The sequence below is a fragment of the Mustela erminea genome, chromosome 3, assembly GCF_009829155.1.
Source record: "Mustela erminea isolate mMusErm1 chromosome 3, mMusErm1.Pri, whole genome shotgun sequence".
Taxonomy (NCBI): Eukaryota; Metazoa; Chordata; class Mammalia; order Carnivora; family Mustelidae; genus Mustela; species Mustela erminea.
In genome coordinates, this window is record NC_045616.1 from 47,327,060 (window position 1) to 47,345,181 (window position 18,122).

The 18,122-nt window shown below is 36.5% G+C and overlaps 1 protein-coding gene across 1 annotated transcript in view; it reads left to right on the plus strand.

Moving 5' to 3' along the window:
* The window catches only part of KIAA0825 (KIAA0825 ortholog), a 406,891-nt gene extending 392,002 nt beyond the window's left edge, over positions 1-14,889 (plus strand). Inside the window, exon 21 of the mRNA XM_032335741.1 lies at positions 13,201-14,889. Coding sequence (XP_032191632.1) covers positions 13,201-13,318 — 118 coding nt within the window. The 3' untranslated portion in view covers positions 13,319-14,889. The remainder of the gene's footprint in view (positions 1-13,200) is intronic.
* The last annotated feature ends 3,233 nt before the right edge of the window (positions 14,890-18,122 follow it).

An 18,122-nucleotide genomic window follows, 5' to 3' on the forward strand; every position in this document is an offset into this window, starting at 1 on the left:
AGATAAATATGAAAGTGATTGCAGAATAAATTATCCTGTAATGATAACTGTGTGAACAAGATGGGAGTGCACAGTACTTTCTGAAGTCTGATCCTGCTTTAGAGTATGATGGTAATGGTCAGTTGGAATAATTTCTTAAAATATGTTAAAAAAATAAATCTGAGGGGTGCCTGGGTGGCTCAGTTGGTTAGGCAGATGCCTTCAGCTGGGGTCATGATCCTGGGGTCCTGGGCCCGCATTGGGCCCCTTGCTCAGTGGGGAGCCTGCTTCTCCCTCTCCCTCTGTCTTCTGCTCCCCTTGCTTGTGCTATCTCTCAAATAAAATCTTTTTAAAAAATAAATAAATATGAATTATGAGTATAATTGGAGTGGGAGTGAAAATGACCATCAAGAAGTTGAATTTAGAGAGCTTAAAAATGAAGTTTACACTGGGTGTGGTGCATAAACAATGAATTCTGTTACACTGAAAAGAAATAAATTTTAAAAAATGAAGTTTAAAGGTACTGAATTACAGATGTGGAGACAACAGCTGAATATGTGGAAGTAGATGTGGTGCCTTCCATGTGAGAGCTTGTCTTCACTGCAGCAGGTCTAGTATGAATTTGGAGGAAAGCCCACATTTATAGGACAATTGGAAGAAGAGAAAAGAGACATCCTTTTCCCTCTGATTTTAACCTCCCTGTGAAGCCAGTCTGTACTATGTTGTACAGAAAAGGACGAAACAGTCTGTTCAATGAGAATAAAATCCAATATGACTTCATTTTTCACTCCTGAGCTACCAACTGGTAGGACAATTTGAAATCATTAATTTGGCCAGATGGTTAATGTTGTTTAACAGTACAATTAACTAATAAATAATTATAAAGCACTTTGTAAATATAAAGTACTACATAAATGTTTAATAGTAACATTAAATCAGGAGTCTTATTTCAAATTTCATTTTTATTTCCAAGTACTTTGTTAGTGTTTCAGGAGAAATGCCAATAATATGATCAAATGTCATCATTATAGACTGTATTTGAAAAATACAGCAAAGGGTTTATAGGAAAACAAAAACATCTATGGTCATGCTAGGCTGAACAGAATGAACTAGCATGAAACATCTCCTTCACGAAAGAAAGGAAGGAACAACATGATCACAGAAATGTGTAACTGAACACTGAGTAAAACCATTATAATATTTACCAAATTCATTAAATAAAAAAAAAAGATAAAAAAAAAGAGATAATCTTTATACTTATCTGATAAAACAGTGTAAAGGCACAGGGTAGAAGAGGAATGTGAAAGCCAGAGCTCTGGGGTAGCCACCTGATAGAAGTAGGTTCATAAAATAAAACCAGCATTTTATGAATTCATAGTTCACCCATTCTTTATATAATGCACTAAAATATAAACCATTAGCATCCTTTTTTTTTTTTTTTTAAACATATGAGAAAACTGAGGCATGGAGAGATTCAGAAATTTGCCCACTATCACACAGTTAGGAAAAGGCAGAGTCAGGATTCAAGCCTACACAATATGCCTTCCAGTGTCCACTGAGAGGAATCTAGGAAAGGTTTTAGTTCCCTGCTAAAATGGGACAAGAAAAGCTGGCGTGTCCCTTCCTCCTTTTTCCTGACTCAAAACCAGGACATGAGGCCGAAGCTGCAACAATTTTGGAACCGTGAGGTAAAGGACAAGAGAACCAACAGACATGAGTCCTAATATTGTCAAGCTAATTTAACTCATAAGGGTAGTCACCTACGTGTGGATTTCTTGTAATGTGAGAAAAATTTGTTTATTTGTTTAAGACACCATTTATTTAAGGCAGCATAATTAGGATTTCAGCTATTTGCAACTTTAATCCCATACACCAAAATAATAACAGTTAATCTCACTGAGTGTCTACTATGAAGCATATACCATTTTACTATTTAGTTCTATCATCCTGACTGCAACCCTATGAAGCAGGCACTGTTATCCTCATTTTATTAATAAGGAAACTGAGGCACAGTTTATCTGGCTGGCCTTAGGCCGCACAGCTTGTAAAGGATTCAAATCCAGCACCTGGCTTCTAAACCTCCACTCCTTAGCAAACAATATTCTAAACTGTGAAACATTAAAACCATTTCAGCTAAAATCACAAATTAGATAGGGATATTCCAACAGTTATTTTGGAGATTCTAGAGACATGCTTTTCATTAAAGATGTTATTGACATTTTGGGAAGACAAACTCTTTACTGTTCGGGGTTGCTATATATTAAATATGTTTACTATCTCTGTTCCTTGGATCCTGGAAACATTCTAGACAGTGTCAACTGAAAATGCTCTCCACATTTTTCCCCATAGGGAGGCAGTGCCACCCCAGCTAGAATCACTGTTCTAGAACAATGTTTTACAAACATTCACTGTATAAGTCCAAATAGTAAGTATTTTAGGCTTTCATAGGACTTGTAATCCCAGTTAGACTGTCACAACTACTAAATTCTGACATAGACTGAAATCAGTCATAGGCAGTATTTAAACCAATGGGCATGGCTGTACTCCTAACAAACTATTCTGACCCCATTTTACAGATGAGAACCCTGAGGCATAGAGAGGCTAAGAAACTTGCCTGACGTATTTCAGTTAGTAAGTGGTGGAGTGGATTCATCCAAAGGCAGATTGATTCTAGAGCCTATGTGCAGGATACTATTGAGTTCACAGATTTTAGATGTTTTTTGTTTTATTTTTTTTCCTAGTAGAAACCACAGTAAATACCTGAGAGAACTTGTCACACTCTAGATTCTTGCCTTCCTCCTCAGTCCAGTGTTGGATCTTCTTTGCTGTAGTTAAGGGTGCCCTAGGAATTGCTTCCATGAAAGTCTAGAACTGCCCTACCAAGGATATACCTTATGCTTAACTATAGCCCTACCGAGACTCTCCTAGTTGGCTCCAACACACAGCTATTCACAAAGTCCTCCAATATAAAATATTCTACTAAAATGATGATTGAGAAGTTACTCAATATTATGACTTTATTTTTTACTCCTCAAGGTCTTATTTAAACCAACACTGCTCACTGAGGCAAGTGGAAACAGAAAGCTCTTAGTCCATGGCATGATACATGAACAAGCCCTATAATATTAGCCAATAATCACATAACATACAGAGAAGTAGGTGAATACCTCTGTTTCAGGTCTGAATATGTGTGCGTAAATCCAGGGAGACCCCCCCAAGGCTGATAATTCTCAGATCAATCCAAGTAGAGCAGGAGGTTGCCAACAGTGGTTCTATTAGAGTACCTCAGCCCAGGTGTGAGGGTCCCTGTTGAGACTGGATCGGAAAAAGGAGCCCTAGTCAAGGATAGGCCAACATCCCGCATCTACACAGCCAGGAGCCATACGGATGGAGCACATTCCAGAAGACAGTTAAGATTATGGTAGAGATCAGTGAGGTCTCATAGAGTTTTGTCACTTATTAGTGACTAAAATACAACAATTCACTCCCAACAGCTGGAGTGTGGCTCAGGTTGCAGTGTGTTTTCCATAGTAGTAGGCAGGTGGAGAATTAAGCAACAGTGAAAGAGAACAGGCTACCACAATCAGGAAACAAACAAACAAAAAAACCCAAAAGAAACACTATCCTCACTCTATAATGCTTTTAAAGGAGAACTAGAATACATTGATTTCAACGTTTATTGGGTTCTGAAGGGACATGCTTCCACTACAGATTTTAAACAAAATAAACTAGGGATAGAAATTTTTTTTTAAAATTTTATTTATTTATTTGACAGAGAGAAATCACAAGTAGACTGAGAGGCAGGCAGAGAGAGAGAGAGGGAAGCAGGCTCCCTGCCAAGCAGAGAGCCCGATGCAGGACTCGATCCCAGGACGCTGAGATCATGACCTGAGCCGAAGGCAGCGGCTTAACCCACTGAGCCACCCAGGCGCCCCGGGATAGAAATTTTTAAACAAGTTTCCCAGTCAGTTGTGTTTAACAAATTGATAGATTATTTTCTTTTCCAATAGTTATTTGATAGAATTGACTTGTTTTTACACTGTGTTAAAAAAAAAAAAAAAGCCTAAAATTATGATGGAATTAAAAATAAACTCCTAAGAACTTATGGATAAGAGAAGATTCAAGATGGCTTCCTGGAAGAAACTTAGCTCACCTCCTCCCATATATAACAACAAATATGCAGCTACATATAAAATAATTTCCTCAGAAAAAGCCCTGAAAACTGGTAAACAGAGCCTCCAAAAAATGAGGGACAGAAGGACAGCACTGACCTGGGTAGGAGTAACAGACACAAGTTCTCACCAAAATAAGAAAAAGTCCAACCCAGGTACAGTGATCCATAACTGAGAGGGATCTCAAAAACACAGAACTTCCCCCTTAGGAGTGAAGGGATGGAGTTCTCCATTAGGCATTCCAACCCTCTCCTTCACAGGAGAGACAAACCCCTAAAAAGCCAGGCTTTGAAAACTAACAGGGATAACAACCAGAAAAATCAGTTATAGGGTATGGAGAACCTACTCTTAAAGGGCTTGTGTATAGTCTGGCCCTGAGAACCAGTGATACACCATCAGTTAGAAAAACACCTAGAACACAGGTGAAGGAGAACCACTTCTTAGTCCTGAGACACCTGTCAGTCAGGTGGGAAACTTCTGAGGGACTCTCTGGGGATGGAAGCACTGTTAGGCAAACTACTTTTGCGATCACATTCTATCTTGCTTGTGCCAAGACTGGTACTCACATTCCAACATGCTAACATTGGCAGGGATGTCTGCTGGACCTATAAGGGAGTCCCACCTCCCATCACAGCACTAACCAGCTGTGGTGGCAGAGGATGAGGTGGGGGGGTGGTATGTGAGAGCCCTGCCCACTACTGCAGCCCAAGTCAGCCTGATTAGGGGAAGAGAGAGCCCCCACACACTGCTGCAACCCCAGCCAGCTGAGCCACAGAAAGAAACCTAACCAGCAGCTGTAGTCACCAAGCCAGCTGGGCCAAGGCAAGAGCCCCGATCACTGGACCTACAGCAGCAGCACCCTCTCAACAGCCTGGCATACAAAGGTCACACATGAAATGTTCCTAGACCACCTGATTCTGGTGGCCAAGGGAGCACATACATTTGGCCCCAGAAGACAGCTCCTACACAAGGACACTCCTTCAAGACTAAGAGATTTAGCCAGTTTGCTGAATACATAGAAACATAGAGAGTCAAGCAAAATGAAGAGACAGAGGAATATATTCCCAACAACAACAAAAACCCTTAGAAAAAGATCTTAATGAAATGGAGATAAATGATACCTACCTGATAAAGAGTTAAAAGTAATAGCCATATAGATGCTCACAGAACTCAGGAGAAGAAATGGATAAACACAGTGAGAAATTCAACAGACAAAAAATATAAGAAAGTACCAATCAGAGTGGAAGAATACAATAGCTGAAATGAAAAATACACTACATATAGATGCTCACAGAACTCAGCAGAATAAATGGATAAACACAGTGAGAAATTCAACAGACAAAAAATATAAGAAAGTACCAATCAGAGTGGAAGAATACAATAGCTGAAATGAAAAATACACTACAGGGAATTAACAAATTAGATACAGAAAAAAATGGATCAGTGAGTTGACAACAAGGTAGTAGAAATCATCCAATCAAAACAGCAAAAAGAAAAAAGTATTTGAAAAAAACAAGTATAGTTTAAAGGATATCAGGAACAACATCAAACATACTAACATTCACATTACAGGGTCCCAGAACAACAAAAGAGAGAAAGGGACAAAAACCTTACTTGAAGAAATAATATCAGAAAATTTCTCTTAACTTATGGAAGAAAACAGACATCTAAATCCAGAAAACACAGATTTCCAAACAGGATTAACCCAAAGAGTAACTCCAAGGCATGTAATTATACTGTCAAAAAATAAGATAAAGATTCTTCAAAGCCATAAGAGAAAAACAACATGTTATATACAAGGGAACCCATATAAGTCTACCTGCTGATTTTTCAGCAAAAGCTCTACAGGCCAGAAGGGAGTGACATGATGTCTTCAAAGTGCTGAAAGGAAAAAACTTACAACCAAGAATATTATACCTGGTAAAGGTCAAAATTGAAGAAGAAAGAAAGTATTCCAGACAAGCAAAAGCTAAAGGATTTCATCACCACAGAAACACTCTTATAAGAAATGCTAAAGAAACTTACTAAAGCAGAAAAGAAAAGGTCATAACTAAAAATAAGATAATATATGAAAGAAAAAAATCTTTCTGGTAAAGATAATTATGTAATAAATGTACTGAACCAATCACTTATTAGGCCGGTATGAAGTTTAAAAACAAAAGTACTAAAATCAACTCTAGCTACAATAATTAGATAAGGGATACACAAAATAAAAGGTATGAAATATGATGTCAAAAACATAAAAGTTAGGGGAGAGTAAAATGCGCTTTTACAATGTAAATGAACTGGAGTGACCATTAACTTAAACTGTGTGTGTGTGTGTGTGTGTTGGGGGGGTGGTAACCACAAACCAGAAATCTGCCAAAGATGCATAAAAAATATATAGCAAAGGGAATCCAAATATTACACTAAAAAAGGCATCAGACAGCAAGAGAAGGAACAAAAAGACTCTATAGAAACAGCCAGAAAAAATTAACACGTTGAATAAATACAGACCTATCAACAATGACTCTAAATGTAAATGGACTAAATTCTCCAATCAGAAGTTAAAGATTGGCTGAAGGGATTAAAAAAAAAAAGACCCATCTAAATGATGCCTACAAAAGGTTCACTTGGATCTAAAGATATACACAGACTGAAAGTGAAGGGATGGAAAAAGATATTTCATGCAAATCCAAACAAAAAGAAAGGTGGGGTAGCAATACTTGTATCACAGAAAATAGAGTTTAAAACACTGTACAAAATAGAGAGAAGTACATTATATAATCATAAATGGATCAATCCAAGGAGATTTAACAATTATAAATATTTCTACCCCATCATAGGAGCACCTAAATATATAAAGCAAATACAGACATAAAAGGATAAATTGATAGTAATACAACAGTAATGGGGTCTTTAATACTGCATTTACATCATTGGATAGATCATCCAGACAGAAAATCAACAAGGAAATATTGGCTTTAAATGGCACATTAGACCAGATGGAATATAACATTCTATCCAAAAACAACAGAATACACATTCTTTTCAAGTACACATGGAATATTCTCCAGAAAGGACCACATGTTAGGCCATAAAACAAGCCTCAATAAATGTAAGAAAGCTGAAACCATATCAAACTTCTTCTTAGACCACAATGGGATAAAGTTAGAAGTCAATTACAAGAAGAAAACTAGGAAAAAACAAAAACATATAATGTCTAAACAATATATTAAATAACCAGTGGGTTAATGAAGATACCAAAGAGGAAATTTAAAAATACCTTAAGACAAATGGAAACACACTGTTCTAAAACAGTGTGTTTCCACTTGTCTTAAGGGATGAAGCAGAAGCAGTTCTGAGAGGGAAGTTCACAGAGAAGCTTATTTACCTCAAGAAACAAAAATCTCAAACAACCTAACATTATACATAAATAAGAGCAAACAGAGCCCAAAATTAGTAGGAGGAAGGAAATAATAAAGTTCAGAGAGGAAATAAACACAGAAAAAAAAATAGAAAAGATCAATGAAACTAAGAGCTGGTTCTTTGCAAAGATAAAACTGATAAACCTTTTGCCAGACTCATCAAGAAAAAAAGAGATCCCGGGGGGCATCTGGGTGGCTCAGTCGGTTAAGCATCTGATTTAGGCTCAGGTCATGATATTAGGGTCCTGGAATTGAGCCTGACATCGGGCTCCCTGCTCAGTGGGGAGCCTGCTTCTCCCTTTCCTTCCTCCTCTCCCCTGCATGTGCTCTTTCTCTCTGTCAGATAAATAAAAATCTTTAAAAAATAAAGGTCCCACATAAAATCGGAAATGAAAGAGAAATTACAATCTGTACCACAGAAATACAGATGATCTGAAGAGGCTACTATGAACAATGAATGTCAACTAATTGGACAACCTGGAAGAAATGGAAAAATTCCTAGGCATATATAGTCTTCCAAGACTGAATCATGAGAAATAGAAAACCTGAATAGACTAATTACTAGCAATAAAATTGAATCAGTATTCAGGGTGCCTGGGTGGCTCAGTCAGTTAAGCATCTGCCTTTGGCTCAGGTCATGATTCCAGGGCCCTGGGATCAGCCATGTTGGGCTCCCTGCTCCCAGCTCCCTTCTGCCCCTCTCACTGCTCATGTTCATATGCTCTCTCTCTCTCTCTCTCACACACACATGCTCTCTCTCTCAAATAAATGAATAAAATCTTCGGGAAAAAAAAAATGGAATCGGTATTCAAAAAAAAAAAATCCCAACAAATACAAGTCTGGGACCATAGGGCTTCACTGGTGAATTCTACCAAACATGTATGTATGTATGATAAAGATTTTATTTATTTATTTAAGAGAGTGTGCACAGGCACACTCGAGAGAGCACCACCAGAGGGATGGGTTGAGGGAGAAGAAGAAGCAAACTTCTTGCTGAGCAGGGAGCCTGATGTGGGACTAGATCCCAGTACCCTGGGGTCATGACCTGAGCCGAAGGCAGACACTTAACCAAATGAACCACCCATGTGCCCCTCTACCATACACTTAAAGAAGAGATAACACCTTTCCTTTTTAAACTATTCCAAAAAATTGAAAAGAAAGGAATACTTCCAAACTAAATTTACAAAACCAAGAAAACAGACAGACTTCCAAGAAAAGTAAAGGCAATGTGCATAATAAATATAGATGAAAAATCCTCAAAAAATGTTACCAAATCAAATTCCGCAATACAGTAAAAGAATCATACACCATAATGCAATGAAACTTATTCCAGGGATACAGGGTAGTTTAGATTAACAATTAAATCAGTGTGATAAATCACATTAACAAAATGCAGGATAAAAATCATATGATCATTTCAATAGTTGCAGAAAAAGCATTTAACAAAAATTCAACACCCATTTATAACAGAAACTTTTCAACAAAGTGGGTATGGAGTGAATGTACCTCAACATAATAAAGGCCCTATGTGATAAGCTCAAAGCTAATGTAATACTCTCCTATGGTAAAAAGTTGAAAGGTTTTCTTCTAAGTACAGGAAAAAGATAAGAGTGCCAATTTAATTCAACGTAGTATTGAAGTCCTAGCCATAGAATTTAGGGGGGAAAAAAAGGCATCAAAATTGGAAAGGAAGAAGCAAAATTGCCACTATTGGCAGATGATTTAACACTATAGATAAAAAAATGGAATGACTCCACTAAAAAAATACTATTATAAATAACAAGTGGAGTCAGTAAAGTTGCAGGACAAAAAATTAACTTACAGAAATCTGCTGTTTCTCTACACTAATGACTATTAGAAAAAGAGGAAATCAATCCAATTTACAACTGTATCAAAATGAGTAAAATGCCTAGGAATAAATTTAAACAAAGAGGTGCAAGAGTTATACTCTGAAAACTGTAAGACAGTGATGAGAGAAAGTGAAAAGGACATAAATAAATGAAAAGATACACCAAGCTCATGGTTTGGAAGGACTAATATTGTTAAAATGTCCATACTACCCAAAGCAACCTACAGATTCAGTGTAATCCCTATTAACACCCAAAGGCATTTTTCACATAACAAGAACAAATAATTCTAAAATTTGTATGTAAACACAAAAGACCCCAAGTAGCCAAAGCAATCTTGAGAAAGAAAAATAAATCTGGAGGTACCATGATACTTAATTCAAACTAGACCACAGAGCTTTAATAATCAGAACAGTATGGTACGGGCAAAATAAATAAATAAATAAAAGACACACACACACACACACACACACACACACACACACACACCCCAGTGGAAAATAACAGACATCCCAGAAATTAACCCATGCTTTATATGGGCAACTAATCTATGACAAAGGAGTCAAGAAAACACTGTGGGGAAAAGAGGATCTCTTTAATAAATTGTTTTGGGAAAAAGAAATAGCTACATGCAAAACAATGAAATTGGACCACTTTCTAACACCAGATACAAAAATAAACACAAAATGGATAAAAGACTTAAATGTAAGACATAAAACCATAATACTCCTAGAAGACATAGGCAGTAATGCTCTCTGACATCTGTCTTAGCAGTATATATTTTTTTTTTATCACTCTCTTCAGACAAGGACAGCAAAAGCAAAAATTTTAAAATGGAGCTACATGGGGCACCAAGCTGGCTCAGTTCGAAGAACATGCAACTCTTGATCTTGGGGTTGTGAACTGGGAGCCCATTTGGGGTATAGAAATTACCTTAAAAAAACTGTTAAAAAGTTTAAAAATAAAAATGGCATTACATCAAACTAAAACCAACAGACCAAGAAGGCAACCTACTAAATGGGAGAAGATATTTGAAAATAATGTCTCCAATATATTAAAAAAAAAAAACCAAACCCCTCAAAACTCAGTATCTGAAAAGCAAACTCTGATTACAAAATGAGCAGAGAACCTAAATAGACATTTTTCCAAACATATACAGATGGCCAACAGGCACATGAAAATATACTCAACATTACTAATCATCAGGGAAATGTAAATCAAAACCGCAGTGAGATGTTGCCTCGTACCTGTCAAAATGGCTACTATCAAAAAGACCAGAAATAACAAATGTTGACAAGAATGCTGAAAAACAAAGAGAGAGAGAATCCTCTTGCACCATTGGTGGGAAAGTAAACTGGTGAAGTCACTATTAAGAGCAGTATGGGGGCGCCTGGGTGGCTCAGTGGGTTAAGCCGCTGCCTTCAGCTCAGGTCATGATCTCAGGGTCCTGGGATCGAGTCCCGCATCGGGCTCTCTGCTCAGCGGGGAGCCTGCTTCCCTCTCTCTCTCTCTCTCTCTCTGCCTGCCTCTCCATCTACTTGTGATTTCTCTCTGTCAAATAAATAAATAAAATCTTTAAAAAAAAAAAAAAAAGAGCAGTATGGAGGTTACTTAAACATTTTAAAATAGAACTTTATGATCCATCAATTCCACTTCTGGGTATTATTGGGAAAAAAACAAAACACTAACACTAATTTGAAAGGATATGTGCACCCCTATGTTTAGTGCATAATTATTTATAATAGCCAAGATATGGAAGCAACCTAAGTGTCCAGAGACAGATCAAATGGATAAAGATGTGATATACACTGTATGTATACAATGGGATATTACTCAGCCATTAAAAAAGGAATTCTTGGGGCACCTAGGTGGCTCAGTGGGTTAAAGCCTCTGCCTTCAGCTCAGGTCATGATCCCAGGGTCCTGGGATCGAGCCCTGCATTGGGCTCTCTGTTCCAAAGGGAGAGCCTGCTTCCTCCTCTCTCTCTGCCTGCCTCTCTGCCTGCTTGTGATCGGTCAAATAAATAAATAAAATCTTAAAAAAAAAAAAAGGAATTCTTGCCACTTGTGACAACATGGACAGACCTAGAGGATGTTATGCTAAGTGAAATAAGTCAGAGAAAGACAAATATTATGTGGTTTCACTTACATGTGGAACAAGACAGAAACACTCATAGATTGCTGGGGGTGGAGGGAGAGGCAAGTGCAGGCATTGATGAAATAACTGAAACAGATTAAGATATGACCTTCCAGGGTGCCTGCGTGGCTCAGTGGGTTAGGCCGCTGCCTTTGGCTCAGTTCATGATCTCAGGGTCCTGGGATCGAGTCCCACATCGGGCTCTCTGCTCAGCGGGGACCCTGCTTCCTCCTCTCTCTCTCTGCCTGCCTCTCTGCCTACTTGTGATCTCTCTCTGTCAAATAAATAAATAAAATCTTAAAAAAAAAAAAATGACCTTCCAGTTACAGAAGAAGTCATGGGGATGTATTTTACAGCACAGGAAATATAGTCCACAATATTCTAATAACAATCTTGTATGGTGATAGGTGGTAACTAGACTCATCCTGTGATCATTTTGTAATGTATATAAATATGAAACCAGTGTGTTGTACTCCTAAAACTAATATGATGTCAACTGTATGTACTTCAAAAAAATTATAGATCTGAAATAAAACAGGGCTTGAGGTAAATAAACATACATTTCACAACCCTAATGTTTTATTCAATAAAGCAAAATTATTAGAGAAAATGTAGTTGTAATATTATTTTTTCTCCTATCTTTGTCAGAATTTATTCTCATATGAAATGATTTCTTCTTCTCATAGGAAATGATTTCTTCTTAATAAGCACAAAGCAAATGTAAGAAGGCTGTGGTAGATAGATTATGTTGCTTAATGTCATTAATTACTAACAGCTCAATTACACTGTGAGATGCCTACAATTCTCATGAAGCTTCAAAAATCCTTATCTTGGATTCTATTATGTATACAATACATTTAAATTACATTAATTATACAGATATTTAAATGAAGCAGAGATCGTGCTTTCAATTTTCACAAGGAGAGACAATGATCAAAATATTTATGTGCATATTACATATTTTGTTCTGTTGACATTCATAAAATAATTCATTTACTCAGTACAATATTAACACCTTTCCATAGAATAAAAAAAGTAAAGCTCATTTTTCATGTTTGGATGTCATATATTTACATCAATTTTAGAGAATTCTTTTTTTTTTAAATATACAGTCCAATTTTGGCAAAATTTTTCAGGAAATAAAGTACTCAAACTACTTTTAACATTAATTAATAATAAGTATAAATGGTTTTTAAAATATGGTGAGTGTTGCATTTCTAAGTAAAAAACTCTAGAATCTGGTCCCTGATTTCAATCCAAAGATACCTGGGCAAGTGACATTAACATTCTGTATCTCAGTTTACTCCTCTGTAGAATGGGAATAACAACATCTAATATGGATTTAAAGAGTGATATGTCAAGTGTTTAAAACAATGCCGATAACATAGGGCTATATAAGTATTTCCTGTTATTGATATTTTCCTGCTTGGAAGAAATTCAATTTAACATGCAAATTAATGATGCCCAAGTTTATCTATATAAAATGGGCAGTGACAGTTTTTGATCTATAAAATTCCATGAAAGCAGTAGAAGGTAACTTTATGGGCTAAATTTTGAAATTTTAAAATTTAAATATATACTACATATATTTGAGTCCTAAATAACTGCTTGACTATAGTTTGGAAGTTCAAAAATACTAAGATATGATTTTTCTTATAGATGGGAAATGAGGAAGGATGAGAGACTGGAAGAGGAAGAAAAAGTGATGCTGGAACATTTAAAACAATTTTGCACCATCCAGGACTCTTCTGCCACAGATAACACAGAGGAACCATAATGTGCAGAAAACAGCAACAGCTTTATTTTAGGAAATAATCACATGTAATGGAGTAGGATTTTTACTACAGTCAAAATGAACCTCAGATGTGCTGTGAAGCATGAAACCAATAACTGAGTAATCTCTGAAATGAAAAGGAATACACCACATAACGAATAAAGTGCTACATGTTTTTTTACTTTAAAAATAATTTCAAATGTTTTTCTTTCCTTATTTGTTCTCTATATATGATATAACTGCTGCCATCTCGTGTTCCCTTTGAATTATTTTTGTTTCTTCTTAGTCTTGAAGTATCTATGACAACAGACAAAATGTTTGAAAATCTTTTCCGTAAGGATTTTTAAATACAGCGTTTACATGTTAAGTTGAATGGAGTAACATAGCCCCTTGAGGGTCATCTGAAACTTTCAATTTAATTTTATAGCTGTAGTCCAGGTTCAGGTCTTAGTCACTTTTTAAAACCCACCAGTGTACTAGCCTCCTTTTCCAAAGCCTCTTCCTCATGCAGTTGATCTGAATCATAAACACAAAAACATTCTCCTGAAGTATAACTTTAGTCCTATCTCTGCCTGTAGTGGTTTTCCAAACACCACGTTCAAACTTTCAATCCTATGCTTTCAGATCCTATACCCATTGTCTCCATATTCGAGCAACTGCTTGTCATCCTCTTGGTTCATGTGCTTACATTTTTCCCACCTGTAAAGTACCTTTCATCCAAAACTCGTTCCAGCAATCCCATGGTTTCTGTTATTTCTTTTATTTCTGTTATATTCACACACACACACACACACACAGGAAATGGAATGTGTTCTAGTGCTCTGTATATCAAATTATAATTACTATATTCTTCCTATTAGTACATGGTACTAGATTATGAAAACCTCAAATGGCTTGTAATATGAGCCATTTTTAAGGGATTTTTAAACCATTTTTAAGGGATTTCATAGTCTCCCCAAATACCTGCCACAGAATTATTCATGTATTGGGCAATTAATAAACACAGTTGTTTGAATGACTGTCATTAAAAGAAGACAAAAAGGCAATTTGACTGTTGAGCAATCTACAGGATATCTGGGAGAAGCCTTACCTATTTTAGAACATATGATATTGAACTTCATGATTCTGATATTCTCAGATATTCCCACATTCTGTGATTTTTATTAAATATGTGTAGGCTACACAATTTCCAAAGGAAAGTACTTATGTATTTTTCAAAAAGTGAAAGCTTAGAGTGCAGATGAGGCCACCTTAGAAAATCCCTTGCATTAATTCCTACATAAAAACATATAAATGGCCATGTAGCTAGCTGCCTACCAGTAATACATCTTATTTCTAAAAAATGTATTTTTGTTGATCAGTATAATCATGAGCCAAGTGTTTTAAGACACAGTTGAAGTAATTTCTAGAAGTTCTATACAGACTGGGGCACCTGGGTGGCACAGTGGGTTAAAAAATCTGATACTTGGGTCTCAGCTTAGGTCCCAATCTTGGGATTGTGGGATCAAGGCCCACTTCAGGATCCACACTCAGTGCGGAGTCTACTTGAGATTCTCTCCCTCTCCCTGCCCCTCTACCTCTCCCCCGACTCATGCTTTCTCCCTAAAATAAATAAATAAATAATTTGAAATGTCTATACAAACCATTTAAAAAATTGTAAGAAATTTTCATGAGAAGTGAACTTACCTATAAACAGTTACTATAATAATCAATTTAAGACAACAATTGAGTTTTTTCAGCTTTGTGATGGTCCGTGTAAAATTGCATATTTTACTAGAAAGACACTAAAATCGAAAGTCAAAATAAAAATAAACTGAGCCAATAAACTAAATAATCTTACAGAGTAAAGGATTTCACTTGGGTTCTTGTCTTCTAATATATCTAAAGATCATCTTTTAACACTATTTTTTTAACTGAATCTGTACATTTCTATAGTAATCCTGAGAAGTGATTTATTTCCTCTAGAAAAAAATTTTCTCTATGGCTTCATTTGGAAGGAATTAAGAATAGTAAGGGAGAAGGAGATAACTGTAAGGAGAGAAAAGTGGAAAACAGAAGAGTTTGCAGATGAATTTTCTCCTTCTCCTTCTTCTCCTTCTTCCTTTGGGCAGAGAGAGAAACAGTGAGCGAGCAGTGGGGAGGGGCAGAGGAGAAAGACGCCAGCACATAGCTCCATGCCCAGCACACAACCTGATGAAGAGCTTGATTTCAGAACCCTGAAATCATGACCTGAGCTAAAATCAAAAGTTGGTTGCTTAACCAACTGAGCCACCCAGGCTCCCCGAGATGAATTCTCTTCTATATTTACTTTGTGAAATTACTGCCGCTTTAAGTGGAATAAAATTTATAACAGGGTATGCTAAATGATAAAACATTGGCTTATCAGATGATTTTGACTTTATGCTTAACATGTTTCTTAAGTATAAGAATGGTATTTCAAAGTGGTTACTCCTTTCCATATTTATTTTACATTTGTGTAAGTTAACAGGAATGAAGCCCAATACTTTATAAATCCCAATATGCTTATTACAAAAATACTATCTTCCTTATGTGTTCTGTTTAACTGTATTTTTATGTAATTACAAAGATGTATCTATTTTATTAATGATTTATCAGTTACTATGTGAAAGAGTATGAATTCTTAATAAAATATAGGTGATAATGTGAATTTCAGGTATTTTACATTTTTGTTGTCTCTACCAACACTCTTTATAGAACTATCTAGCAAGAAATGTGAAAAATAAATCACCTTATTTTGTCTACCAATATGTACTTACTCAAAGTATTCTATTACTTCATTTCATATATGCCTAAGTCACAGAGAACTTCAGGTTGTTTGTAGTTAGAATTTTTTATTAGAAGTTTTAAGGTTTTTAAATACTTTTCATTTTTCTTGAAATATTTCATAATTAAAAACAAAAAAAAAACTGTATTCAGACTTCAGCAGGAAAGAAATCTTATCACATGCTACAACATGGATGAACTTTGAGGACATTATACTAAATGAAATAAGGCAGTCAGGGGATGCCTTGGTTAAGCAGCTGCCTTTGGCTCAGGTCATGATCCCAGGGTCCTGGGATCAAGTCCCGCATCGGGCTCCCTGCTCGGCGAGGAGCCTGCTTCTCTCTCTGCCTCTGCCTGCCACTCTGCCTGCCTGTGTGCTCATTCTCTCTCTCTCTCTGAGAAATAAATAAATAAAATCTTAAAAAAAAAATAAGGCGGTCAGAAAAAGACAAACACTGTATGGTTCCCCTTAGGTGGGGTAGCTAAACTAGTCAAATTCATAGATAAAGAAAGTAAAATGGTGGTTACTTGCGGGAAAGGAAGAGTTGTGGAATAGTACAGAGTTTCAGTTTTATAAGATGGAAAAGTTCTGGAATTCTGTTTCACAACATGGTGAATATACTTAGCACTACTGAACTATACACTTTAAAATGGTTAAGATGGTAGATTTTATGTTACTTTTTTTTTTTTAACCACACACACACATGCACGCACACACTCCAAAACTGCAGTATGTGTAAATTCCACTGCAAAATATTCCTAACAAGATGCCTGAAAGCTCTTAAATTTTAATAGGAAACTAGGAGATCATTATATTCAGCATCAGCTATTTTATCCACACAATATCAAAAACTATTTGCTTTGCCTTTGAGAAATGTTTTCAACATTACTATCAGTAAAGCAGTAAACTCTTGTTTCTCCAGAATTTAAAGAATTCAAAATCTTATAAAACACTTCTACTTTTAAAATATAATTATTTGTACAAATAAAGATCTGTATTAGTTACCTGTTGCTGAACAAAATTACTGACAGAATTTAGCAGCTTAAAATAATATACATTATCTTATTGTCTCTGTGTGTAAAGTGTCTGGGCATGGTTTAGGACATCACATAGCTAAAATAAAAGTATCAGCCAGAGCTATGGTCTCATCTGAGGCTCAACTGAGGAAGGATCCACTTCAAAGCTCACATGGTTGTAGACAGCATTCACTACCCTGCAGGGTATCAGACTCAGGACCTCAGTTACTTGCCACAATTGTCTTCCCCAAATGGACTCCTGCTTCCTCAAAGTGTGCAAGAGACAAAGAATCTCCTTGCAAGGTCAGTGTTACACACCCCATGAACATTCCATCACCCTTAAGTAATTCTAATGGTCAAAAGCAAATAACTCATCCTGCCCATTTTCAGGGGAAGGGATCACAGAACAGCATCAATGCCAGGAGGTGAGGATGATGGCAGCTACTCTGGAGTCTATCCACAACAAATCAGGACTTAGGCACTGAAATATCCTTTATGACAGTAGCCATGTTGAGAAGTGGAAGTAGAACTGGGAATAAAGAGCCAGGACTTAATTTTTATTGCTACAGTAAGCCAGGCTATGTGCCAGACACTGTATATAAAATAGCCAATTAAATCCCTCTAAGTCCCTACTGAGATTTGCATTGAGAGCCTCATTTTAGATAATAATAGGAAAATTAGTTCTAGAAATGTGAAGAAACTGACCCAGATTTTAAATAAAGATGCACAGTGAGGTTCTACTTCAAGATGGCAACTTAGAAAGATCCTGACCTCCTCTCACGGACACACTGAATCTACAGCTACACATGGAACAATTCCCTCGGAAAAAACCTAAAAACTAGCTAAGCAACAGCTACACATCAGGCAAATGAGAAAAAACACCACGTCAAAGCAGGAAAGACTGAAACACATGCTCAACATAAAACCAACAATTGGCTTGACAACATACTATCGGGAGGGAACTCAAAACCCACAGCTTCTCCCTAAAGAGAATGGTTTGAACCCC